General features: G+C 62.5%; 1 protein-coding gene across 1 annotated transcript; it reads left to right on the top strand.

Annotated features, from left to right (window-relative positions):
* Positions 1–462: 462 nt before the first annotated feature.
* On the top strand, positions 463–24,839 carry MAP2K2 (mitogen-activated protein kinase kinase 2). The gene is made up of 11 exons (XM_058537549.1): positions 463–756; positions 5,589–5,799; positions 11,449–11,595; positions 16,414–16,491; positions 17,147–17,198; positions 17,280–17,404; positions 18,018–18,231; positions 20,116–20,180; positions 21,545–21,606; positions 22,763–22,808; positions 24,676–24,839. The coding sequence occupies exons 1-11, from the start codon at positions 665–667 to the stop codon at positions 24,784–24,786; spliced, it is 1,203 nt and encodes a 400-aa protein (XP_058393532.1). The 5' UTR covers positions 463–664; the 3' UTR covers positions 24,787–24,839.

The raw sequence follows: 24,839 nt of genomic DNA, 5'->3' as shown, positions 1-24,839 counted from the left end.
GTGGGAAGGGGGGGGTTCCAGAATTGGCAAAAAGACTTAAAGTGACTCTGGGTCCACCTCTCACAATTTTGGGGGATTTCACTGGCTCATGTAGTCCCCGTCTGGCACCCACACGGCTGTGAGGGTCTGACCTCTCCCCTGCCCACCTGCCCACGCTCATCAACCCCACCGCCGCCTCCCTCCCGCCCTGCCTTTCCCGGTCCCCAGCGCATGCGCACTCGCACGGTGGGAGGCGAGAGCGCGCTGCTCCAGGCACCGCCTGGAGTCGGTCTCCGCCCCTTCCACCTTAGGGGAGGCGGCCTCGGCTGGTGCGCACGCGCCGCGGGGAGGGGCGGGGCCCGGCGCGGCGGCTGGCGGTGGTTCTCGCGAGAGGCCGGCTCGCGATCTCGTCGCTCCCCTCCCCTCCCTCGGCCTTCGGGGCTCTGGCTGCAGCGTCAGCCTGGCTCGGGCCTCGGCGGCGGCGGCGGCGGCAGCGGCGGCTCCTCGGCTTCAGCCCCGGCGCCCCCCGGCGCCCCTCGGCCCCGGTCGGCAGGCCGCCCGCCCTCGCCGCCCCGGCGCCGGCTAGGCCGCGGCCGCAGCCCCGGGCTCGCGTCGGCGCCGCCCGCTCCCGGCCCGCCCCCTATGGGCCCCGGCTGAGGCGCCGCCGCCGGCCCGCGGAGCCCCGATGCTGGCCCGGAGGAAGCCGGTGCTGCCGGCGCTCAACATCAGCCCCGCCATCGCCGAGGGCCCGTCCCCCACCAGCGAGGGCGCCTCCGAGTGAGTGGCCGGCCGGGGGCGCACGGGGGGAGGGGGCGGCGCGGGGGGTCTCGGGGGAGCAGGGGGAGGGGGCCCTGAGTGGCGAGGACAGAGGAGGGGGTCCTGAGTGGTGAGGACAGAGGAGGGGGTCCTGAGTGGTGAGGATGGGGGAGGGGGTCCTTGAGTGATGGAGGACGGAGGGAGGGGGTCCCCGAGAGGAAAAAACGGAGAGAGGGGGCCCTGGGTAATGAGGGAGGGGGAAGGGGGCCCTGAGTGATGGAGGAGGGGGTCCCCGAGAGGAAAGGATGGGGAGGGGGGGTCCCTGAGTGTTGAAGGACGAGGGGGGAGGGGGTTCCCGAGAGGAAAGGACGGGGAGGGGGGGCGTCCCTGAGAGGAAAGGACGGGGTGGTGGGGGGTCCCTGAATAGTGAGGTCAGGAGAGGGGGCCCTGATTAAAGAAGTCAGGGGGAGGGATCCCTGAGAGGAAGGGATGGGATGGAGGGTCCCCCCGAGAAGATGGGGAGAGCAGCCCTGGGTAGTGAGGGTGGGGGAGGGGGCCCTGAGCAGCGAGGATGGGGGAAGGGGGCCCTGAGTGGTGGAGGACGGGAGGAGGGGGTCCCCGAGAGGAAAAGACGGAGAGAGGGGGCCCTGGGTAATGAGGGATGGAGGGGGAGGTCCCCGAGAGGAAAGGATGGAGAGAGGGGCCTCTGGGTAATGAGGGGGGGGGGGTCCTGAGTGATGGAGGACGGGAGGAGGGGGTCCCCGAGAGGAAAAGACAGAGGGGGGGGCCCCTGGGTGATGAGGGAGGGGGGAGGGCATCCCCGAGAGGAAAGGATGGGGAGGGGGGCCGTGGGTAATGAGGGAGGGGAAAGGGGGGCCCTGGGTGATGAGGGAGGGGAGGGGGTCCCCAAGAGGAAAGGATGGGGAGGGGGGCCCTGGGTGATGAGGGATGGGGGAGGGGGGCCCTGAGTGTTGAAGGACGAGGGAGGAGGGGGTTCCCGAGAGGAAAGGCCGGGGGGGGGGGGGGCTGCGTCCCTGAGAGGAAAGGATGGGGTGGTGGGGGTTCCTGAATAGTGAGGTCAGGAGAGGGGGCCCTGATTAAAGAAGTCAGGGGGAGGGATCCCTGAGAGGAAGGGATGGGATGGAGGGTCCCCCCCAGAAGATGGAGAGAGGGGCCCTGGGTAGTGAGGGTGGGGGAGGGGGTCCTGAGTAGTGAGGATGGGGGAGGGGGCTCTGAGTATCGAGGTGGGGGGTCCTCAGTGATGGAGGATGGAGGAGGGTTCTTGAGAGGAGAGGATGAGATGAGGGGGCCCTGAGTAGCAAGGATGGAGGAAGGGGTCCTTGAGTGGTGACATCGGGTTGAGGGCAGGTTCTTGTGGGGAGAGGATGGGCTGAGGGGACTCTGAGTAGAGAATCAGGGCAAGGAGAGGTCCCTGAGGGGAAAGGATGGGGCGTGGGACCCTAAATAGTGAAATTGCAGTGAGGGGGGTGCCTGAGTTGTGAATTGGGGTGAAGGAGGTCCCTGCAGGGAAAGGATGGGCGTGGGGCCCCTGAGTACTGCGATCCGAGTTGGGGGGTCCCTGAGTCGTGAATCAGGGGTGATGGGGGGATTCCTGAGAGGAGAGGATGGGTCAGGGAGTCCCAGGCAGTGAGATAGGAGTAAGCGGGGAGTCCCTGAGTAGTGTGGTCAGAGTGCGGGATCCTGAGGGGAGGAGGAGGTGAGGAGGGTTCCTGAGTGGTGAGGACAGGTTGAGGGGTCTTGAGGGGGTCCCTATGGGGAGAGGACAGGGTGCGGGCGGTCCCTGAGTAATGAATCAGAGTAAGGGGCGACGGGAGGGTCCCTGGGAGTGAGGATGGGGTGAGGAGGTTCACAGAAGACCAGCAACAGGGAAGGGACGCCTGAGCGATGAGGATGGGGGACGGGTCCCTGAAGGGGTGTGGGGAGGAGGGGAGAGTCTCCGAGGGAATTGGGGGGAAAGGAGCCTGAGAGACTAAGGGCAGGATGAGAAGACCCTGCTGGTGGGGGAGAGGGAGCCCCTGGAAGTAGCAGAGAGGGGTGAGGAGGCTGGGGCAGCAGGGAGTGAGGGGGATGTGGAGGGGTGGGGTGTGGGGAGAAGTGGGAGGGGTGGGGGAAAGGAGCGGGGGCCCTGCTGGGACCCCTGAAGGCGCATAAGCAGAGCTTCTGAATCGAATGGACTGGCAGAGCCTCCGGGCTGGAGAAGTGCAGGCCGTGGAGGGAGACTGGAGGGCTTGGGGGCAGGGGACAGAGCAGGGAGCAGGGGGTGGCGGGGCTATGGGATGGCGGGATGGTAGTGTGTATGGTCACACCGGGGTGACCGCGTGGCCGCAAAAGTCCCCATGACCTCCCCACTCCCGCTCTCCATGCCGGTGGAGCGGAGTGGTCCAGAGGCCCGTGGCGGGGGGGTCCACTGGCTGTGCTTGTGGTGTGACGGGCAAAGGGCACATCTGGTCCCCTCGGGGACTTGGCCTCCTGCGTCCCGGGTGAAGGACGGTCTTCACGCACGTGTGTGTGTGAGCCGGCATCTTTCTCCATCTCCGACCGCACAGCTCAACGCGGGGACAGGCTCCTAATTTTCAGAAACCCGCTCCTTCTTCTTCCTCCGGGAGACCTCTTCCTTCCTCTGCCCTTCTCTTTCTTTGATGTGGTTTCTGATTTCCATCCCTTCAAGAATTCCCCCAGCAGAGGAGGCCAGCCATTGGAATTCCAGGGTTTTTTTTATAACCACAGTCGAGTTGCCATTAAATTTAAAATGGATTAATCAGCTGACTCCAGATTGCATTTTAGATGTCACAGGGCAGGGCTGGAGACCTTCCAGAGTCTGGCCTCCAACACGGCCCCTTCAGCCCTAGGGGGAAGGAGCCGGCTCACGTCCCTTCATGCCTTTGCCTCCCCTGCTGCGTCCGTCCGAGTCCTCATTTCTTCTTCATCAGCTCTTGGTCTCCCAGGCATTCAGTGAGCTCCTGCTAGGCCCCGGGTCCTGGCTCAGGGCACGCTGCGATGAGAACAGGCCCTGAACACAGGCTCTGCAATCAGGAAGGACACAGGTTCGCTCCAGTCTCTGCCACTGCCTTGCGTCGTGACCCTCGGGCAAGTTCCTCAACCTCTCTGAGCCTGTTCCCTCCTGCGTGGGCAGGAGGTGGGGCTGCAAGAGACCCACCCCCGGGAGGATCATGAGACCTCAACGAGATGGTGTTTGCAGAGCTCTGGTACCTGCTCAGGAAGTGGCACCTAGCCCCCTACCAGCTCAGGTGACATCACCCAGTGGCAGGTCATCTCGCCTCCCAGCCTCTCTGCCCTTTGCTGGCACCTCTTTAAGTTGCAGGCGAGTCGTGGCCAAACTCGGAAGTTGGAAGGTCCCTGAGAATTCCATTTTCCCTTCGTCCCTGCTTGAATCCCCCGTGAGGTCTCCCCCAGGCGGACAGTCAACCTCGGCCTAACCCCCCCAGGAATTGGTGGCTGAGGACCACCCGAGGGGGCCCGTTCTCCTGTATCCTTAGCTGCGCACACTGTCTGGTCCGCTAGCCCCGACCACAGCCGGCAGTGGCTTGTCCAGATTCAGGGGAGCTGTAGCTATAAGATGCATTCCCGATTTCAAAGACATAAAATACAAAAAAGTGAAAATAAATATTCATTCATTTGTTTATATCGATTACCCATTGAAAATTATATTTTTGATGGGTTAAAACAAATATATTAAAATTAATTTCACCTGATGCATATTTTTTTAGCATGGCTAGGAAATGTTAAATTGCACACGTGGCTTCCCTTCTATTTCTTTCGGACGACACTAGGTGGGTTCTTGTGTGCATTGAGCTGAAGTCTCCCCGCCTGTCACGGGGAGCTGCCTTTTCCTCCAGGATCTGCTTCAAAGTCAAGGCATCCGTGGGGCCAGCCTGATGGCATAGTGGTTAAGTTCATGCGCTCTGCTTCGGTGGCCCTGGGTTTGCAGGTTCAGATCCTGGGCGCAGACCTATGCCCCGCTTATCAAGTCATGCCTTGGCAGGCATCCCACGTATAAAGTAGAGGAAGATGGGCTCGGATATTAGCTCAGGGCTAATCTTCCTCACCAAAAAAAAACGTCAAAGCATTAGTGAAAATAGCTTATTGTCAAAATGTCCTTTGAAGATCCCTTGAGTCACCCACTAAAGTGCAATAGACGTGGTTGGTTTTTTTAATAGCCAGGTCCAGGAATCGGTGTGTGTGTGTATAAATGCCTAGTGTTTTCAGTAATGCTCAGGGTATGATAAGAGTGTGCAGGTTGGGCGGAATGCCCTGGAATTGTCTGCGCTACTGAAATTATGCCCCTCTCCTTGCCCCCCTCAAATGCCTGTGCGGAATTCGTGTAAATTAAAGGCGTGGACGCCGAGACTTCTGTCTGCCCATTGGTTCTGGTTCTCTGCTCTGAGGCCACTCACGACGAGTTTGCTCCTCTGTCCTCGTGAAAGACAGGCGTCCTGGCCTGGGCCTTCATGCGCCCGGCCCCCGGTCTTGTCTCCCCAGTTCCCTCGTCTCCTTCCACACGGTCTAGAGCCCTTGCTTCAGGAAGGCTCCTGGGTCTGATCCCAGAGCTGGTCCTCCAGGTCCTGGGGTCTGTCCTGAACTTTGTGAGCTGGGGGAGAGCCCGTGCCTGTGTGTCTGCGGGAGGTCTTGCCTTCCTGCTGGGTCGCAGGCCCCTGGAGCACGAGAGTCACGTCTGGTTCATCTCCGCGTCCTCCCAGCCGCCAACCCGGGGCCTAGCGCGCAGCGGCCGCACAGCAACCTCGGCTCAGGCTGCGTCGTCTCTCAGTAGCTCATATGCTCCTCACTGACCCTTGCCCTTGGGGTCTCTGCAGGGCGAACTTGGTGGACCTCCAGAAGAAGCTCGAGGAGCTAGAACTCGACGAGCAGCAGAAGAAGCGGCTGGAAGCCTTCCTCACCCAGAAGGCCAAGGTCGGGGAGCTCAAGGACGATGACTTCGAGAGGATCTCGGAGCTGGGAGCCGGGAACGGCGGGGTGGTCACCAAGGTCCAGCACAGACCTTCGGGCCTCATCATGGCCAGAAAGGTGAGAGGCAGCCGGCAGCGGGGTGGGCATTCTGTCCCCTGCTCCACGGTCCGTGTAGGGCGGTGATTTCTCCCTGGTAGATGGGACGGAGGTTTGGACAGTGTGGGCCTCTGCTTCCTCACTGGCTCCTGGGCTCAGAGGCCCTCCCCACAGTGTGGGTCCTGGTCCCGAGGAAGAGCCCGGGGTCTAGGTAGAATACGGCGATGCTGGCTTGCCTCACGAGGCTCTTCCCTTCCATCACGGACTTCTGCCCTTGGGGAGGGCTTAAATTCAGATTCCCAGGAATGTCCCAGCCTGTTTATGGACTGGCTTGAGAAACGTAGTGAGTGGAGTTTTGGGGAAGAAAGGAGGAGAATCAGGTCCCCTTAGAGCTGGCATCACCCTGACTTCACGACCAGGAGAAAGCACTGCAGACCCAGACGGGGCTCTGTTGCAATGGTCACATGAGGGGGTCCCTTGGCAATGGGGTAACCCAACTACTTGTATTAGTCAGAGTTCTCCAGAGAGACAGAACCACTAGGGCACACGTGTGTGTGTAGAGAAAGAGAGGTATTTAGGGAATCGGCTCATGCACTCCTGGGGGTCTGGCAAATCCAAAATCTGCAGGGCAGGCTGGCAGGCTGGAGATCCAAGAAAGCGTTGATGTTCCAGCTCGAGTCCAAGGGCAATCTAGGGGTAGAATTCCCTCCTCATTGGTGGGGACCTCTGTCTTTTCTTTTAAGGCCTTCAACTGATTAGATGCGGCCCACCCACTAATGGAGGGTCCTCTGCTTTTCTCAAAGTCTGATGATTTCCATGTTAAATCACACCTAAAAAATACCTTCACAGTGACATCTAGACTGGTGTTGGACCAACCACTGGGGACCATGGCCCAGCCAAGTGGGCACATGAAATCAACCATCACCCCACCCTTTGGTACAAACTCTGGCGCTGAGGAGTCCAGGCCTCCCTCGTCTGGGCCCCTGCGCCACAGCGCAGCCTCCCACTAAATGTGTGGGAGCACTCCCGGGGAGACGTGGGGAGTTGGAAGGAGAGGATGTGACCACTGGGGATAGTGGCTCTTAAATGCGTGAGTGGGGGACTTCGTGTTGACGTGGGGGTTAGCGCGTAGGAGCGAGTTCTTTCAGCCGCCTCTTTCTGGAAGCCCGTCATCCTGTAGTGCCCAAATCGTGTTCTTGGAGACCTGCCCACCCCAGGCCCGGGCGGGTCTGTGCGGCCCAGCGTCTCCTGAGGGTCCTGCCTTTCCCGGGAACGAGGTGCTTGCTTTCCACTAGGTGCAGCCCCGCGGCTCTTTCTCCCGCCTCTGGAGCCGCCCTCCCTCCTGAAGCCTTACCCCAGGCGGCCGCTTCAAGACCAGAACTGCCCTGGAAATCTCTGGTCCGCCGTCGCCCGAGCGCTGGTCGGGGTTTGCGTCCGGGACCGAGGGGTTCTCTCAGGCCACGAGGGATCTTCTGGGCCGACATGCCTTGTAGTAAAGGTGACTCTAGGGGTTTATCTGCAGCTGTATGAAACCCTGGGAAGTAATATTGAGGAGTTTAAGACCAGGGAGGCCAGACAGGTCCTGTGGTCCAGTGAGTGGTGCTGTCCCCTTTCAGTCTCCTGGTTTGACACAGTCTTTCAGTCGTAGACGTCACCGTTGGCTGGCTGCAGGGTCCACGGGATCCTCTCTGCTGTTTCTACAACTTCCCGTGCTTCTGTAATTCTTTCAAGACAAAAGGTTAAAAAAAAATAGGTCCAAGAAAACTAAAGGGAAAGGACCTCAGATTTTGTTCCCCGTAGATCATCACCTCCGGTGTGGGGACAGAGCGGGCGCCCACGTGCATCTGGTGACTACGTTGAACAAGAAGGCCGGCTCCGTGGCCATCGTGCGGTTGGGGCCATGACTCCCTGACGGCCCAGGGCCCTCGGCCCGTCTAGGGGAGTCTGGGGCTCCTGTTAATCCATCCGGAATGCCCGTGCACCCGAGAGGCCAGTCTGCCTTTGTTAAGCCGAGGGCACAGACGGGAAAATTGAAGTGACAACGTGGTTTTTAGGCATCAGTGGCCTCAGTCCTTCCTCTGCTGCCCTGGGTGGGATTCCCAATTCCCGGGAAGCCGCATACGAATTCGATGCATCCTGAGTGTCAGCTCGTCAGATCTCCACGTGCAGCCTCCTGCGGGGGTGAGGGGTGAGGGGTGAGGCTTCTGGAAGGCCTGTGGGGATCCCGCTCTGAGGGACGGCGTCCCCCTGGTCCCTTTGATTGGCAGAGGGTTATCCTAACCACCGTGACGTGCTGGGAAAGCAACAAGAGTGGTTCTGTAGGACCTGAGAAAAGCCGTCTTGATTTTTGCAGTCACCCTCGTTCGTGAATGTTTTCTTGACCCAGGCGTGGCCTTCTGACTCCTGCTTCCTTCTGAGAGGCCCAGAACAGAACCTCGGCGTCACTCGGGCCGGGGGAGCTCGGCGAGGAGTTCCACCTGTTAGTTACGCGTGCGGGGCTCCCGTCCCTCGCCTTCCCTGTACCCTCGGCCTTGCGTTTAGCTGCACCTGCTCGCTTCTAGAAGGAGGTTCTGTGCCCTGGCCAAGGCCCCATAATAACACGAGCTGCCATCTTTCAAGGGGCTGCCCGGGTCAGGGCCGGTGCGGAACCCTCAGCGGCCTCACTGTACAGATGAGAAAGCTCAGGCTGAGTCGCGTCGGTGTCTGAACTGGGTTTGACCCTCTTGGGTCTGCCCTTCACAGTTGACCTGACCTGGTGGAAGCTGTCAGGGCTTTGCCTCCAGAATCCACTTCCCTCTTTTCCTAGTGCGTCCCCCCACCCCCATTCCTAACTCAGATCCCCCATCCTGCAGAGAAACCCAGGGGGGTGTCCGTGAGCCCGGCCCCACCCTGACCTGCCCGCCCACCCGCCGTGCGCCCCGGGAACGGGACTTACCGTCTCGGGACCTCAGCTTGCCCATCAGTGCAGTGGGGCCAGCAACCCCGTCTCCCCCGCACAACCTCAGTGGGGGCTCCTAGTCCGTCTGGGTGAGTGCATCTCGCTTCACAAGATACAACAGACCCGTTAAACCGGGGATCAGGTGGCAGCAGCCCCTTCTCTCCACTGCACTTTCCCGAAAGCCTGACTCCCGCGATCTTATTTCACGTCAGGGCCCCGACCCCGGCTTCCGGGACCTGGGATTCCCTCCAGTTCTGTCCACCCCTTCCGCTTCTCTAAAGCTGAGTGGCTGGGCCGGCCTCGTGGCTTAGCAGTTAAGTGCACGCTCTGCTGCTGGCGGCCCAGGTTCGGATCCCGGGCGCGCACCGACGCACCACTTGTCCAGCCATGCTGAGGCCGCGTCCCACATGCAGCAACTAGAAGGATGTGCAGCTATGACATACAACTATCTACTGGGGCTTTGGGGGGCGGAAATAAATAAATAAAATCTTTAAAAAAAAAAAAAGAAAAGCTGAGTGGCTTCTCGCTCCCCAGCCGCTCGCTCATCTGTGGCTCCTCTGAAGTGCGATCACACGCGGCTGCTGAGCCCTGGAAACACAGGCAGTCCAAACGGACGCTGCCGTACGTGCGAGCTAACACACCAGGTTTCAAGGACTCCACGTGAAAAAATTCTCATTGATGTTTTTACACGGATCACTTGTCGAAACGGTGATGTTTTGATACATTGAGTTAAACAAAGTACATGAAAAATGCATTTGACTTCTCCTGTTTCGTGTTACTTTATTAACTCAGCAGCTAGAGGATTTAAAATTAAATATGCGCTCGAGTTGCATTTCTGTTGGGCAGCGCTGGTCTGCATTGCCCCTGACTGCCCGGCCATCGGCTTCGCTGTCCCCTTCTTTCTCAGCTTTCAGGGTAAACCTCCCACCCTCGACGCAGCTTCCCTCTCAGACCCAGCTTCTAGCGCCTTCAGAGCGTATCTGTGTGCGCGTTTCGGGCGTCACCTCACAGACGTGGTCCCACTGGGGGAAGGAGCATCCTGGGGTCCTGGTGTGACCCGCCATCCTGCTGGGGTGGCCCTGGGGGGTGCAGTGTCCCGTGCCTGTGGGCTGCACCGGGCGGAGAACCTTCAAGTGGAGGCCCCGGGCCCTGTGCTGCTGGAACCTGCTGCAGTTCTCAAGGTCGGGAAGGTCATTGGCATGGGCCTGTGAGCAGGTGGCACCCCCACACGTACCCTGTGCCCCCCAAACTCGGCACACACCCCTTCATGCCCGGCTGCCCTCGAACAGGCAGCCCTTTGTCCCTCCGCCTGGAGCACCTGCCCCCACCTTGTCTGTTTGGCCGACTCCTACCCGTCCTTCAAGGCTGCCCTGTGTCGCCTGAGCCCCGGACCAGCTTTGTGTGATTCCTGCGACGGGGCACCTCCACCTCCGAGGCGGTTCACCCGCTTCTCCTCCCCAGGCGGCCGTCTCTGCCTTCTCTCTCTCCTCGTCACTGGCTTTGTGCGTAATCGACTCTAACAAACATCTAGTGAATTGACGGTGATGGTTTTTAGACACCTGTGATCTGGCTCCGCCTCTCCGACAAAGGGTGCAAATCACACCCTTTTCTTGTCGTATTGCGATGGCTGGTGCAGCTAGGAGTCTAAGTGGCCGGCCCGGCTCTTTGCCGCCAGGCAGTGGCTCTCGGCTCACTTGGGGTCTGCAGTCGGGCGTTGTTCTTGGTGTTTCTCAGCTGTCTTCTCCGCCTCTCTCCAGATGGCCCTTTGGTTTCTCACCTTTTGAAGTGTTGTCATGGATTTGGTGACACCCCCTCTGCCGACCTGAACTCAAGTGGAAGGGGAGCTGGGGTCCTAGGCTGGCGGCTGGAGGCTCTTGGCATTGTCTCTGGCCTGGAGGTGGGAAGGGCTCTGGGGAAACCTGCCTAAGGGGGCGGGGGGAAGGAATCACCCCTCTGGTGGGGCATCCCCTGGCCCGCCTCTTGGGAAAGGCTGGCACATCATATGATTGGGTGGCAGAAAACTCCTCTTCACAGAGCTCACCCTGTAACTGAGGGAAACATAGTTGCTCCATTCATTTTTTTTTTTTAACAGATTTATCAAGATGTAATTCACATACTGTACAGTTTACCCATTTGGAGCATATATTTCACTGGTTTTTGGTATATTCACAGGATTGTGTACCCATCACTACCATCGATTTTAGAACATTTTCATCACTCCAAATAGAAACCCTTCTCCATTAGCAGTCACTCCCCACCACCTCCCCAGCCCCTGACAACCACGAACCCACTTCCTGTCTGTGGATGTGCCTGTTCTGGACATTTCAACATCAATGGAATCACACACCACATGTCCTTCTGTGTCTGGTTCTCTCACTGAGCATCATGTGTTCATGGTCCATCCACGGTGTGGCTGTGTCAGGGCTCCACTCCTTTTCATGGCTGCATCATATTCCCCTACGTGGATGGACACACTGTTTATCCATCATCCACTGATGGACACTTGGGTAGCTTCTGCCTTTTGGCTGTTGTGAATCACGTTGCTGTGGACACGCATGTACAGGTTTGTGTGTGGACGTGTGTTTTCGGTTCTCTTAGGTAGACGGACATCTAGGAGTGGATTGCAGGCTGGTCTTTGCTGTCCTGAGCACCCCCAGAGCACAGGAGCGAGGCCCCCTCTTTGCAGGCCCCTCAGTGGCCTGGTCTTGAACCTGCTGCCCGTTCCCTTGCAGCTGATCCACCTGGAGATCAAGCCGGCCATCCGGAACCAGATCATCCGCGAGCTGCAGGTGCTGCACGAGTGTAACTCGCCGTACATCGTGGGCTTCTACGGGGCCTTCTACAGCGACGGCGAGATCAGCATCTGCATGGAGCACATGGTGAGCACGGGGCCCTGGGGGCACCCCACGCCAGGGCCGCAGCCAGCATCCCCACAGCCGCCTAGGCTGCGAGCAGGTAGATGTGGCAGGACAGAGAGTTAGCAGAATGAGGGGGTGCCCGGTGAGAAGGAGGTCTGCCTGCCTGTGCCCCTCCGGGCCTGTCCTCAGAGGCCACAGCACAACTGTTTCCAAGGGCATCCTTCTGGAGGCAGCCGATGTCCGTGTGAGCATGTGTGTACGTGATTCCTTTGTTTTTAGACACCAGGCACCCTCTTCCCAGCTTGGCTTTTCCTCTTGACACGTGGTGGAAGTCATTCCCTGTTGGCAAATATGGAGCTGGCTCCGGCTTTTTCCCTGCCATCTAGTATTCCAGCATCCACATGTACCTGGGTGGTGATTTGCAGGTCCCCCGGTGGAATGGCTGGGCCCAAAGGTACCTGTGATTAAGCGATTGACAGATACTTCCTGAGCGCCCTCTGAAGAGAGAGCCACAGTCTGGGGAGCTGTTTGAAAGGCGGGCCCAGGTCTGCACCCCGGCTCAGATCTGTGGAATCAGAAGCTCTGGGGTGGAGCACAGCACCTGTCTTTTTTTAAACCGCCACGCTTGATTCTCATGTACCCCGTATTAAGAAATGCCGGTCTTGAGGCTCAGAGATGGGTGGGATTGGGCGTCACGAAAGCAGAAGTGGTCAGAGCTGCAGGCCTGGGAGGAAACGCTGCCGACCCTCTGCGAGCGAACTGGTCAGGTAGGAGACTGCCTGCTGCCGGCTGTCCGGCCCAGGCCCGGCGGGGCCCTTGCAAAACCAGGATGCGGCGTGCCTGTCGGCACAGCAGCTTCGGTTACGCCTCGCAAACGCGCTGTCCCCTCTGACGGTTTTGTAATGAAGGCAGGAAACGAATTTGAGCAAGCGCCCGCAAGGAAGGCGTCGTGAGTGGGCGGGTGGGGTGGTGTAACAGCTCCAGAGGGAGCACCCGAGAAGGTGCTCCCGCCCGCCCTGCCCCTGCCCAGCCGCATGGTCCCCGCCATCCCCGCCAGGCAGTCCCCTCAGAGCCCCTTTTCTCACCGGGGAGCGGGAGATCGTGTCTGCCAGCCCGCCTGGCCCAGGCACCGTCAGCCGAGAATCGGGCGAGAAGGGCGTGCAGTCGCTTTGTGGTCTGAGGGGAGCTCCTCTGTGCTGTCGCTCCCCTCCTCCCCTCTCTGCTTCCTCCTCCCCCCCTCCTCGGCCCTCCTGCCCCTCCCTTCTCCCCTCTTCTCCTCTCCCTCCTCCCCTGCCCCTGCCCCCTTCCCAGTCTCCTTCCCGCCCCCTCCTCTCCAGTGCTCTCTGCCACCCCTACCTGTTTTCCCCGGACATCGTTTGAAGGCCCCCGCTCCTGCAGTAAAGGGGGCGTCACCACCGCCCTCTCCCCTTCATTCTTGGTGACTGAAGCCTTGGTTTCGGCGGGAGGTGTCTGTGCCCTGCAGCTTGCAGAGGGCCCCCCAGGATGCAGGGGAGGCCTGGTGATTCCACTGCTTGGCTGTGCTCACCCTCCCGAGATTCCTGGGTGGGCTGTGTGGGGTGCTGGGCGTCGCGCGTGCGAGGGGGGTGGAGCACGATGTGACGCACAGGAGAACAGCCGCACGCTCCGCTGGGCCCGCGCTCCCCACCTTCCCCTGACCGCTTCTGATCCACGCCTGGGAGGCTGCGGATTTTCAGGTTTGGGACGAGCCTTCAGGAGGGGCACAGAGGATAGTAAGTCGAGGACGGGGGAGGTGGCCCTTCCCCTCGCCGCTCCCCACAGTGTCTGCACGTGCAGGAATCCCCTTGGAGCTGATCCACGGGCACGGAGGGCTCCCGTGTTTGCAGGACGTCTGCCTTGTTCACTCGCTCCTTCCTGTGCCCTGGGAGGCCCCGCATGGGCCCTGGAGTCGGGCCTTGGCGCACTGCTCGCCTCCCTCGGCCGACTTGGGTCCCGCACCTCTTGGCCTGTCACGCCCGGGGGTGTGATGCCTGCCTCGCAGGCCGGGGCGAGGAGTCTGGACGCGAGGAACATCGAGGGAGCATCAGTTGTCCCCATGTGTCACGTGACCTTCACCTCCGTTTCTCACAGTCGTGACATCTGCCCGGTCGATCTCCCGCTCTGTGGCTCTGCTCCCTGATCGAGGCCCGTCTGATCTCCCCTGGGTTCGTGTGTGAACCGGCTCTTGTCTCCAGTCAGGTGGATTCCAGCCCCAGCTTTGGAGAAAAGATCCCTCATTGACGACAAGCACCCCGAGTCGGCTCAGAAGTTGGCCCTCACCTGGCCGGCGCGCGGGGCCTCTGGGGCTTAGACACAGCAGGGCTGGTGGTTCCCCCGCGGCCTGACCCTGTTGCTGGGAGAACTCAGCGCACAGTGGGTGTCTCAGGGCCAGAGTGGCTGGGGCGCAGCTCCTGAGCACTCAGAGGCTCCTCTCTGTGTTTCTTGGGCTCCCGTGGGATCTCCTAAAGAGTGTGCTGCCCCGTCTTCGGTGATGAGAGATCCACCGGCCCCAGAGAGCCCAGGCTGCCATGCAGGGGACAGTGGAGTCAGCGTGTGTGCAGAGCGGGGGACCCGAGGAGGGAGATGCGCATCCACCGGCTCGTGTGGATGTGTGTTTAAGGCTCTGTGCGCCCTCTGCGTATGGGTGTGTATGCAAATGCACAGAAAGATCTGGAAGACTGTAAGTCGCACTTCAGAGGAGGCGAGTGGAATTGCTATGGCGTCAGAGTATTGTTTGTCTGCATTGGAAGTTTTACAAAAAAAGCACGTTCACGTATCACCTGCTTTAAAAAGGATGATTTCGAGAACATTGCGAGCGCACACGCAAAATGAAAGTGTGTGGCCACGCGTGAGGAGGGAGATTCGGGGTCAGAGAGACCTAGATGTGCCGTCTCCTGCACCACATCCTGCTCCCGTGACCTGAGGGCTCACTTACCCTGCCAGACCTCAGTCTCCCTGGCTGCAGACCAGGCGTCGCTCCTGGGGGTGGTCCTGCCCCCCCAGGGGACACTGGGCCATGTCTGGGGACATTGTGGTTGTCACATTGGGGGTGCTTCTGGTATCAAGTGGGCGGGGGCCAGGGATGCTACTCACCCCCACAGTGGCCAGGACGGCCACACAGAGATGACCCAGCCCCATGTCCTCAGTGCCGAGGGGGACCCTGCCGTCGAGAGAGCACGTCTGCGTCACGGGGGGGCTGCCTCCTGAGACCCACGTGGTGCCGGCCCGCCCTGGCCTCTCTGCAGGCGTTCTCCAGAATGTTCTCCGGCAGCACGCACATACCCACCTCTACGAGAAGTCAGTACTGAAAGGAGCCACGTTGGGGAGCAGGGATGACAATTTAAAAAGAAGTTATTTTTAATTTAAATTCTTTTAAGGTTGAATGATAAAACAAAAAACGAGAAGGACTTCCCATCTGGCCCTGCGTGCAGAGCGGGCCGGGCGGGCGCCCTGGCCAGACCAGGCTCGCCGGAACGCCCGGTCCCGTGGCTTCCTCGGCCACACCCTGCTCTGCGCACGGGTCCCTCGCCTCAGCGTGGGGCTAGTTGAGTCACGCCGGTTCTCAAAGTGTCAGAGTGCATTGGGTTTTCTAGAACTCCCCACCACGGCCATCCTCACTGAGCACGGCTGGGGCAGAGCCAGAGAGGGCAGACCCAGGCCTCCTCAAGACCGCGGGCTTCGCCCCGCCCCCCACTGAAGTGAAAGGGGTCCCCAGGAGGCCGGTGGCTTGGGGCGCAGACCCGGAGCAGCGCAGTGTAGAAAACACCGGCTCTGGGGCCGCCCACCTCATCCGTCCGAGCCTGGAAGCTGGTTTCCTTCCTGGGGAGTGCGGGGAGACCACGGCAGGCTCCGGCCGTTGGTCAGAACTCGGCCATGTCCACCCGGCGTCCTGGGCAGCCGGTGCACGTTTCCTCGGAGCCCACCTCTGAAGAGGCTCCTCGGGCCGGAGCCGGCGACACCCTGGGGTTTGGTCTCCAGGTTTGGTGCCGGGCGACCTTCTGCAAGACATTCGATATCTGTCGTCTCCTCCTCCTCAGGTGGATTTGGGGCCATGCCCGCGGTGGGGGACCGACTGGGATGACCCGTGTCAGGTCCTCTGTGGGACACTCCGTGCACAGCAGCCTCGAGCCCGTGACGAGACCTGAAGGAAAGGGGCGGAGCTGTCACCTCATCTAGGAGTCCTCCGTGCCCCTCATGCGCCGGGTCCCTTCCTAGCGAGGCCGGGGCTCGGAGAAGAGGGACAGCAGGGCTGAGGCAGGGGTGCAGGGGCGCAGTGCAGAGGGCGTGGGCTCAGCCGCGTCTCTCCTGTCCCACCTCTGCATCGCCTCTGCTCACCCCCTTCCCGCTAGGGCTGCAGCCGGCCCGCTGGGAGTGGACCCCGGGCCCCCAGAAGCAGGTCCGGCTCGGGCACACTCCCCGTCGCTCCAGTGGCCAGCCTGGCAGCCATGCAGCCCTCGCCTCCGGGGTCCGCTCCGCCCGCTGCTGCCGTGGCAACCCGGGAGGCTGAGTCACCGCTGGCCACGGGCCTGCGTCCCGGAAGGCCGGGCCGCCCGGGGAGCGCGGGCAGCCTCTCCGCTCCTCACGGGTGCGCGGCCCTGAGGCGGCAGGGGCTGAGGGAGCCCCGGCTGTTGCCGGCCGGTTGCGCTCAGCTGTGCTCCGGCATCTGTCTCCCGTGGAGGGCCTCGAGCTCCGGCTCCAGGGAGGGAGATGCCTGGTGTCAGACCTGCCGCTCGGCGTCCCCCTGGGAGGCCGTGTCCGCCCTGCCAGCCCACGGGGGCGCCGCCCGGCTGCCAACTGCTCAGAGCGGCCTTTCTCCCCCAGGATGGCGGCTCCCTGGACCAGGTGTTGAAAGAAGCCAGGAGAATCCCCGAGGAGATCCTAGGGAAGGTCAGCATCGCGGTGAGTGTGCAGCGCCGGCTGCCCCGGCCTTTGCGTCCCAGCCCCATGCCTGGCACGGCCTTGTTCTAACTGCGGCCCCCTTCAGCGTGGCCGGGGCGGAGGAGCCCTGGCAGCCAGTGGGGTGGTGGGGCGATGCCTTTCTGCCCATCAGGCGTTGCAGTCGCCCGAGACGCTGGTGGCGTGGCCCCAGGGATACGGTGTCCCACGTGCCACCATCCTTGAGTGTTCCCCCGCTGACTTGGTGGAATCGCCCACTGCGTGCTTCCCGCCGTGGATCGGGGGCCTCAGCACAGCCCCGGCGCTGAGGCGCTCAGCAGTGATTGCCCGTCGGGCTGGAGCGACCCCCGAGGCAGGGTGGCCAGGCCAGACTCACAGCCCTGCCGCTGAGCCCCGGGCCTTGTCTCCGCTTCCGTGGGCCTCAGCCCTACTCTAGGCCGGAGCGGGCAGAGGTGTCTGCCCGTGGCGGGGGTCCGTGCCCCCAGCGCAGGCCGTCGTGGCCACCACTTCACCACTGCCTGCTCGCCCTGCCGGCAAGCAGGTCCCCTGAGCTTGCGCCAGGCGCGGTGGCCCCTCGGGTCTGGCCCGTGGGCCTGTCCAGAGGAGCGTCCTCTCCCCACGGCGCGGCCCTGCTGATGGCCCCCGTGGCTCCCCGCAGGTTCTCCGGGGCTTGGCCTACCTCCGGGAGAAGCACCAGATCATGCACCGAGGTGAGACGGGAGCGCTTTCTGGGCCGGGGGCGGGGGGCGGGCAGGTCGCGAGCGCCCCTCACCCACAGGCTCTGCCCCCAGACGTGAAGCCGTCCAACATCCTCGTCAACTCCCGGGGCGAGATCAAGCTGTGCGACTTCGGGGTGAGCGGGCAGCTCATCGACTCCATGGCCAACTCCTTCGTGGGCACCCGCTCCTACATGTCTGTGAGTCCTGCCGGAGGCCCCCACCCCCCTCAGCTCTGCCCCGTTTTCCAGAAGCTTCTCCAGAAGCCTGCACTTCCCCGTGGTCCACTTTCTGTCTTGGCTGGATTTCTCCTTTCCGTTGAGCTTCTAGTTTCCGTCACCTCCTCGCACAGGTTTCTCTCTGGAAACGCCTGCTGCTTGCTTTCCACTGGCAGTAACAGTGCAGGCGGGGAGAGCAGTCAGTCAGATTCTGAGCCAAGGCACTAGCCCTCGAGTAGTCTAGGAAACGTCTGGGTGAGCTAGGAGCAGATTCTGGAAGTTAGTCTTGGGCTTGTGAGGAGAAGGAGGCATTCTGCTGTCTTCTCGGGCTCATCACCCTTTTCCAAAAGCGCTAACGACGGCGGGTCTTTGAGGAGCCGAGGTCACACGGCCAGGAAGCTTCTCTGTCCCCAGGCGGTAGAGAGAGGGCGCAGAACTGCTTTCTTGTCGCTTGGTCTCTAGGGGGCGGGGGCCGGGATGGGGCTGCAGGGGGAGCGTGGGAGACAGTGAGATGCCGCCTCGTCCGCGTGCGCTCCGGGCTCCCGCTCGCAGCCGTCCCCCTGGGCGCTCCTTCCCTCTCTGTCTCGCCCGACAGCCCGAGCGCCTGCAGGGCACCCACTACTCGGTGCAGTCGGACATCTGGAGTATGGGCCTGTCCCTGGTGGAGCTCTCCATCGGGAGGTACCCCATCCCCCCGCCGGACGCCAAGGAGCTGGAGGCCATCTTTGGCCGGCCCGTGGTCGATGGGGCAGAGGGAGATCCGCACAACGTCTCGCCGCGGCCCAGACCCCCCGGGCGCCCCATCAGCGGTACGTACGGCCTGCGCCTGGAGCTGCCGGTCCCCTCGGGCCCTCCGGCACCACCTGTCCCCCGGGTCGTGCCCGCTGCGGTCAACAGTCCTCAGATGGTCCTGAGACTTCTGGGGGCAGCGCGGGGAGCAGCCCCAAACCTGTCCCGTCTGGGCAGCTGCGCCTGTCGTCACCAGCTGCGGGGATCTAGACACTAGCTCCTCGGCCAAGCCTTCGGGTGGTTGGTTTTTCCAACGTTTTATCACAGAGACATTCAGACAAACGGAAAAGCTAGAAGGCTTGCCCAGCGGGCGCCCCGTGCCCACCGCTGAGACGCTGCAGCGCACGCTCTGTGTGTGGGCCGGGTCACTCGGGGAGCCCCCAGTGGAACCTGACTCAGAGTTTCCTCAGGTGGCTGGTGGATGCAGCCCCAACATGGCACAGCGTGGGAGGGTTGGGGGGACGGGGGGCGCCGGGGGTAGCCGGGTGCCCAGATGACTCTCGGTTCCCCGGGCGGCCACCTGGGCAGTGGGGCGCCCCGGTGCCAGCGAGGCTCAGGCTGACGCGTCGGCCGCTTTGGGCGGTGGCGAGGGGGAGGGGTCGTGGCCGAGGTGGCGTTAACTAGGAAGCAGCGCTCAGGGCTCTGTGTGTGGGTTTTAAAGTCAAGTGACAAGAAGAGAGTTGAGTTAAACGAGAGTCCGGGGGAATGTTCCGTGGACTGTAGTTGGTTTCTCTGTTTGGTGACAGGTTTACTGAGATGGAACCGACACCATAAGATTTACTCGTTTAAGGTGTACAATTCAGTGGATTTGGGTATTTTTACAAAGTTGTTCAACCATCACCTCTATCTAGTTCCAGAACATTCCATCACCCCAGAAAGAAGCCCCACCCAGTCAGCAGTCACTCCGCAGCCCCCAACAAACATGAACTCACTTCCTGTCTGTGGATGTGCCTGTTCTGGACATTTCACATCAATGGCATCACACACCATGTGTCCTTCTGTGTCTGGTTCTCTCATTGAGTGTCGTGTGTTCAGGGTCCATCCACGGTGTGGCTGTGTCAGGGCCTCACTCCTCTTCGTGGCTGCGTCATATTCCAGTGTGTGGATGGACCACATTTGTGTATCCATTTACTGTTGACAGACACTTGAGTTGTCAGCCAGTGATTTTCGTGGTATTTTTGAGCCCAGATGCTCCCCTTTCCTGGCACCACGCTCAGACTGCTGGGGTGTCTTGATTTTCTCCAGGGGAGAGCCCCTCCGCCCCCTCAGTCTGTGTCCTCAGGCCCCGGCTCCGCCCCTCCCAGCGCCACCTCCCAGATAGCACGGCAGGCGTTCCGCTGTGGCCCCTTCCCTGCAGGGAGGACGCTGGGCTGTGCCACGCGCCTCGGCCTGCCAGCACCTGCCCCGGCCCACGTGCCCACTTCAGGACAGAGGACAGAAGGCGAAAGTCCAGCTGCCAAACCCGGCCCTGGCCAGCTGGGTCTGGGACAGGGGTCAGCCGCCCCCGGCCGGCCGGCCGCCCTGAGCGGCATGTGGGGCTGCTGCCGTCTCCACGCAAGGTCACGCTGCGTCCTTGCTCCCGGGCAGCACCCCCATGCCCCGCCTGAGCGCCAGAAGCAGGGGGTGGTGACAGGCCCAGCCTGGGCGCAGCACGGTGCCCAGTGTGTGACTTCTCAGAAAACGCCCCCGTTCATTGTGGCGTCTGTTTCGTTAACTCACGCGAGGCTCAGGAGAGCAGTGACTTTGCCAGGAAGGCAGGTGCAGGGGCACAGCCGCGCGGCCAGCGGAGCCTCCCGGTTTGGACCGGCGTGGGGAGGAGGGTGCTGCTACGTTCACACTCAGACCCGACACCCGGCAGACCTGCGGCCGCCTGCCCCCTCACCGCTGTCTGTATCCCCCGGCAGGTCACGGGATGGACAGCCGGCCCGCAATGGCCATCTTCGAGTTGCTGGACTACATCGTGAACGAGGTGCGTACCCGAAGCCCCTTTGGCACTTCTTCACACCAGCGGAATGAAGCCCTTCCTGCTGGAAGACGTCCCTGAAAACAGAATTCCGCACGTGGGCTGTGGGTCTTGTTGGGGAGGGAGAGATGGAGACGTTCATGTCTCGGTAGGGGGTTGTCAGCTGTACAAATAGGTGACCGTCCTCGCTCCGTGCCGCACAGACCCACCCCTCCCCAAGGGGCCTTGTGTTGTTCGTTCTTATAACGACGAACCCGAAGTCCCCCGCAGCCCCCGCGCTCCGAGGCCAGGACCCAGGCCCTCCCTGGAGCTGTCACCCAGCATTGCTCCCTGAGCATCTCGCAGCCCTTGAGCAGGGGTCAGAAATAGTCCCACTTCCCGGGGAAAGTCCAGGCTCGCCGTCCTCTCGGGGAAGTAGGCACAGAGCTCCTGGAAGGGCCCCCGCCTCGTCCTCTCCAGCCGTGAGTGGGTGGCGTGAAGACTCCCATCGTGCAAACAGTAAATCACGGCGTAAAGATGGGAGCGGGACCCGACCCCAAAGCGCCCCCTTGCAGTGAGGTCGGCAGCCCCCGGGCCTTCTGTGGGCTGACCTGTGTTTCCCGTGGCCCTTTCAAGTGAGGGCAGAGAAATGGGGCGGCTGGGCTTGGCCCAGGGCTGGGTGTCGAGGTGAGTGGCTCCGAGCAGGGTCGGTGGCAACAGAACAGGGCGGGTGGCTGTGGTGACACAGCGCTTGCTGCGCCTGGTGGCCACGCCCCAGCCCAGGAGGCCGCCACCCCTCCCAGCCCTGAGCGCCAAGGTCGGGCCCCAGGACTCTGGGGGCAGAGAGCCAGCAGGGAGGCCCTGTGCGTTTCACCAGGACAGCCTCTGCCCCCCGCCTTCCCTGACAGGCCTGACCCTGCACCGGCTGTCTCCACCCCAGGACGTGTGCCGGGCCAGGCTCCTCGGGCCCCCCTGGCGTTAGGGCCCAGACCCCTGGAGCTAGCTGCCCACTCGGGCCCAGACCCGTGGCTCATTCCGAGACACACACGGAGGTGGGCGGCCCAACAGGACGAGTGTGGTTGAGAGTGACCGCCCTCGTCTCTAAGGCGAGGGTGAGGCCTGCCCTCCTTCCCTCCAGAACTGGTGCTCCCAAAACAAGCTTTCGAAAGAATACCCTGGAAGAGCCCGAGCCAGTCGGGGTGGCGGGCGCAGGGCCTGGGGGGAGGCCGCTGGGAGGGAGAGGGGACGGGTGTCCGCCTCCAGTGCGCCGAAGGGCCGGGGCAGGAGAGGCGCATCCCGAGGATCCCCGACAAGTGCCGTGCCGTGCTCTCTCCGTGATTCTGGAACCATCCTCCAGTGTGTGACCCCCACCCGTCTGTTCTCTCCCACAGCCTCCTCCCAAGCTGCCTCACGGCGCTTTCACACAGGACTTCCAGGAGTTTGTAAATAAATGGTAAGGTGCCGCGCCCCCAGCAGGGCTCGGGCGGCCGGGGCTGGGCCAGGCCACGGAGGCCCCACCTGCCCCCCAGACGGGCCGCCGCACCCCGGCCGTCTGCCCAGATGCACCTTCCCTCCCGGTCCCGGGCGGGCCCTGTGCTGAGCCTGCCGGGCGGGGAGTGCCGGGTTTAGGGCCGCGTCTGGGGACACCGTGGGCTCACCTGAAGACCCAGGCTCCGCTCCCGGGCTGCTGGGTCACGGGCCCGGCTGCCATCCCCCGCTCGTCCCAACCCAGGCGTGAACCAGGATTTCAGCCTCTCGCGAAAGCACGTTGCTCCCCGCCTTGCCCTCAGCCAGCGGGCCCCTCAGTGTCCCGGTCCCTCAGGCCCTGTGGCCCTCCAGCTTCCAAATAAGCCTTCGAGCCGGGCTCTGGGAGGAGGCCACCTGCTATGGGCGCCTCCGCTCTCTGAAGACTGAGAAATGTCTCGGGCGACAGGCTGCGGACCAGGAGGGAGGGCCGGGGCCGCCCCACTTTCCTCTGGGGCCTCCTGCCTGAGTGTCAGGGTGAGCAGGCGCGGCCACCCGGCTGCCGCCTGGGGGCTGTGTGACTCAGCCGCAAACGGGCTCCCTTCTGTGTGGGGAAGGAGCCACCGGCCCTTTGCACGACCTCTGGCCGGCACAGTGTGTTGCGAATCCAGTTACTGGTCATATAAACATTTTGATACTCGTGAAAGAGGCTTTTGTGAGGTTTGAAGAAGCACCACTCGGCCCCGAGCTGCTTCAAGCAGCTGCCTTCAGACAGTTCTGCTTTTTTGAAGGAAAAAGTTCAACTTTGACATTTGGACTCCCGAACTTGGGGTTTTTATTAGAAATGGAGCTGCGGTGGCTGCCGGGCCTCTGACTGGCAGCAGCGGGGGGTTTCCCACGCTGTTTCCCTTCCCTCGGGTCCCGGTCCCGGCGCCTCGCCCTCCCTCCCCGGGGCGGCCTCCTCACACCATGGGGACGAGGCGGCAGAGGGACAGCAGGACGGGTTCTGTGCCTGGCCGCCTCCGGGCACGGGCTGGCACAGGCTGCCCGGTCACGGCGCAGAACGCGCGTCCCCCGTGGCCACAACTAACTGCCCTGTCTTGTCTCCCCGTTCTGTCCTCCGTCCCCCCTCGCGGAACTGCCAGCCTCATTAAGAACCCAGCAGAGCGCGCGGACCTGAAGATGCTCATGGTGAGTGACGGGGCGCGGGGGCACGGGGCGCCCCCGGGCCTCTTCCTCCTCCTGGAGGAGGGGACCCTGCCAGGCTCTCTCGCCTGAGCCGGCCTGCTGTCCCGGGCGTGAGCCGAGGGGAGAGCGCTGTGGGGGTGATCCAGAGCAGCCGCCGTCCTCGGCTCGCGCCCGGGTCTGGGGGCGTCTCAGACTGAGCCCCGAGCTTCTGGCCGCTCCTGCCTTGGGCCTGTGGGCCCCGGGTCGGGGAGGCTGCAGGCTGTTCCCCTGTTTTACACCCACACTGCCCAGCGCCCTGAACGCCAGGGTGGCCGCAGGGACCCGCCCTCCCCTGGCGGGGGACGGGCCACGGAGCTGGCTGACGGCTGGCCTTAGAGGGGGCCGTCACAGCGCCCCCCGCGCCATGTCCACCGTTGGTGACGTTAGGTCTAATCACCTAGGACAGCCCGCTGTTTACGTGCCTCTAAGAGAAAACAGTGCCGGGTACAGTCCTAAGATGCTGACTCGCGGATGTCCCAACACGAGCGAACGGGCCTGCGATCACCGTCAGAAGGCGGTGTCGTAAATGACGGAGCCGAGCCCCTCGCTGGGTGCTGGTGCCCTGCCTGAGGCCGCCGGCCCAGGGACCGCCCCGCTGCCTCTCCACCTCCGCCCTCCCTACACTCCTCCCCTGTCCTCCAGCCTCTTTGCTGCTCTCCACCTCAGGGCCTTTGCACAGGACCAGGCCCTGCTCCCCGGCTGTGGGTCTCCACCGCAGCGCCCCAGCTGAGAAGGCCCCGGGCACCTTGTCTGATCCCGCCTCCCTCTGTTAGTTGTGGCGACAGCCGTGTGTCCCCGTTGTGTTGCCGTTTGCTCTGATCAGGATAGAAGGCCTGGCCTGGAGCCCCCTGTGGAGGGGTCTGCGTCCGCCTGATTCTCTCTAGAAACTCCTTATTGTGTCTCACACAGAAACGTGTGTTAAGAGAACACGTGACGTAATAAACACGGGTTCGCTGTAAAATATACACATGTGGGAAATAGAGAAACGCCTTCACGTTGAAACCCCTGTGGCGCCCCCAGCTCCCCGCAGTTCACGTTGTGCAGGAGAACCTTCCAGATCTCTCTGCCTCAGTAGAACTGCTGCTGTCTGGGCTAGCTTAGTGACTGCTCCTCCTGGTGCCTGAGACCCCAGGAGCCCTGTGCCCCTCGTGTGGATTTTCAGCTGTGCTTGCGCCCCCCATTAGGAAGACGAGAACTGGCCCGCCCGCCCCCGAGCCAGAGCCAGGCCTCGATGTCGTGTGGGGAGGCTGGACCCTCCCCTGGACTCTGAGGCCCCCTCTCCCCAGCACAGCCCCCCACGAGGACCCTCTAGTGCTCTGCTGTCCCCTACGCACAGGAACTGCCAGCCACGTGTGGCTGTTGAAGCTGCTTTAAGCGACATGGATTGCACACGTCTGTTCCTCGGCCCGTGTCTGTTCCTCAGCCACACGGGCCGTATTTCAGGGGCCCGGGAGCCGCACGTGGCCGGCGGCTGCCACGCCCAACGGGACGTGTAGACAACTTGTCACCACAGAGAGTTCTGTGTTCCAGATCCCTGTTCTCACCATGGGGGACACGGGGCCGTGTCTGGGGACATCTGTGGCTGTCACACAGGGGAGCTCCCGGCATCGCGTGGGTGGGGGCCGGGGTGCTGCTCCACCCCCACAGCACCCAGGCCGCCCCCCAGAGAGAGTGGCCGGCCCCGTGTCCGCAGAGCCGGGGACTGGGCTCCGGGGGGCTCGGAGCCGCCCCGTGTCCTCCTGGGCCGGGCGCCCGTTCTCGCCCGGTGTGGGCCTTCTGTCTCTGCGGCGGGCGGCAGGGCGTCTGCTCAGGCGCTCCTCTTCCCTTCCAGAACCACGCCTTCATCAAGCGCGCCGAGGTGGAAGAGGTGGATTTCGCCGGCTGGTTGTGTAAAACGCTGCGGCTGCGGCAGCCCAGCACGCCCACGCGCACCGCCGTGTGACGCGGCCCTGTCCCCGCCCTCCCGCCGCCTCCCCACGGCGAGCCTCGCGCTTC

The sequence above is a fragment of the Diceros bicornis genome, unplaced genomic scaffold (genome assembly GCF_020826845.1).
Source record: "Diceros bicornis minor isolate mBicDic1 unplaced genomic scaffold, mDicBic1.mat.cur scaffold_67_ctg1, whole genome shotgun sequence".
Taxonomy (NCBI): domain Eukaryota; kingdom Metazoa; phylum Chordata; class Mammalia; order Perissodactyla; family Rhinocerotidae; genus Diceros; species Diceros bicornis.
The sequence above is the reverse complement of the archived record's forward strand: the minus strand, read 5'-3'. Positions and strand labels throughout refer to the sequence as shown.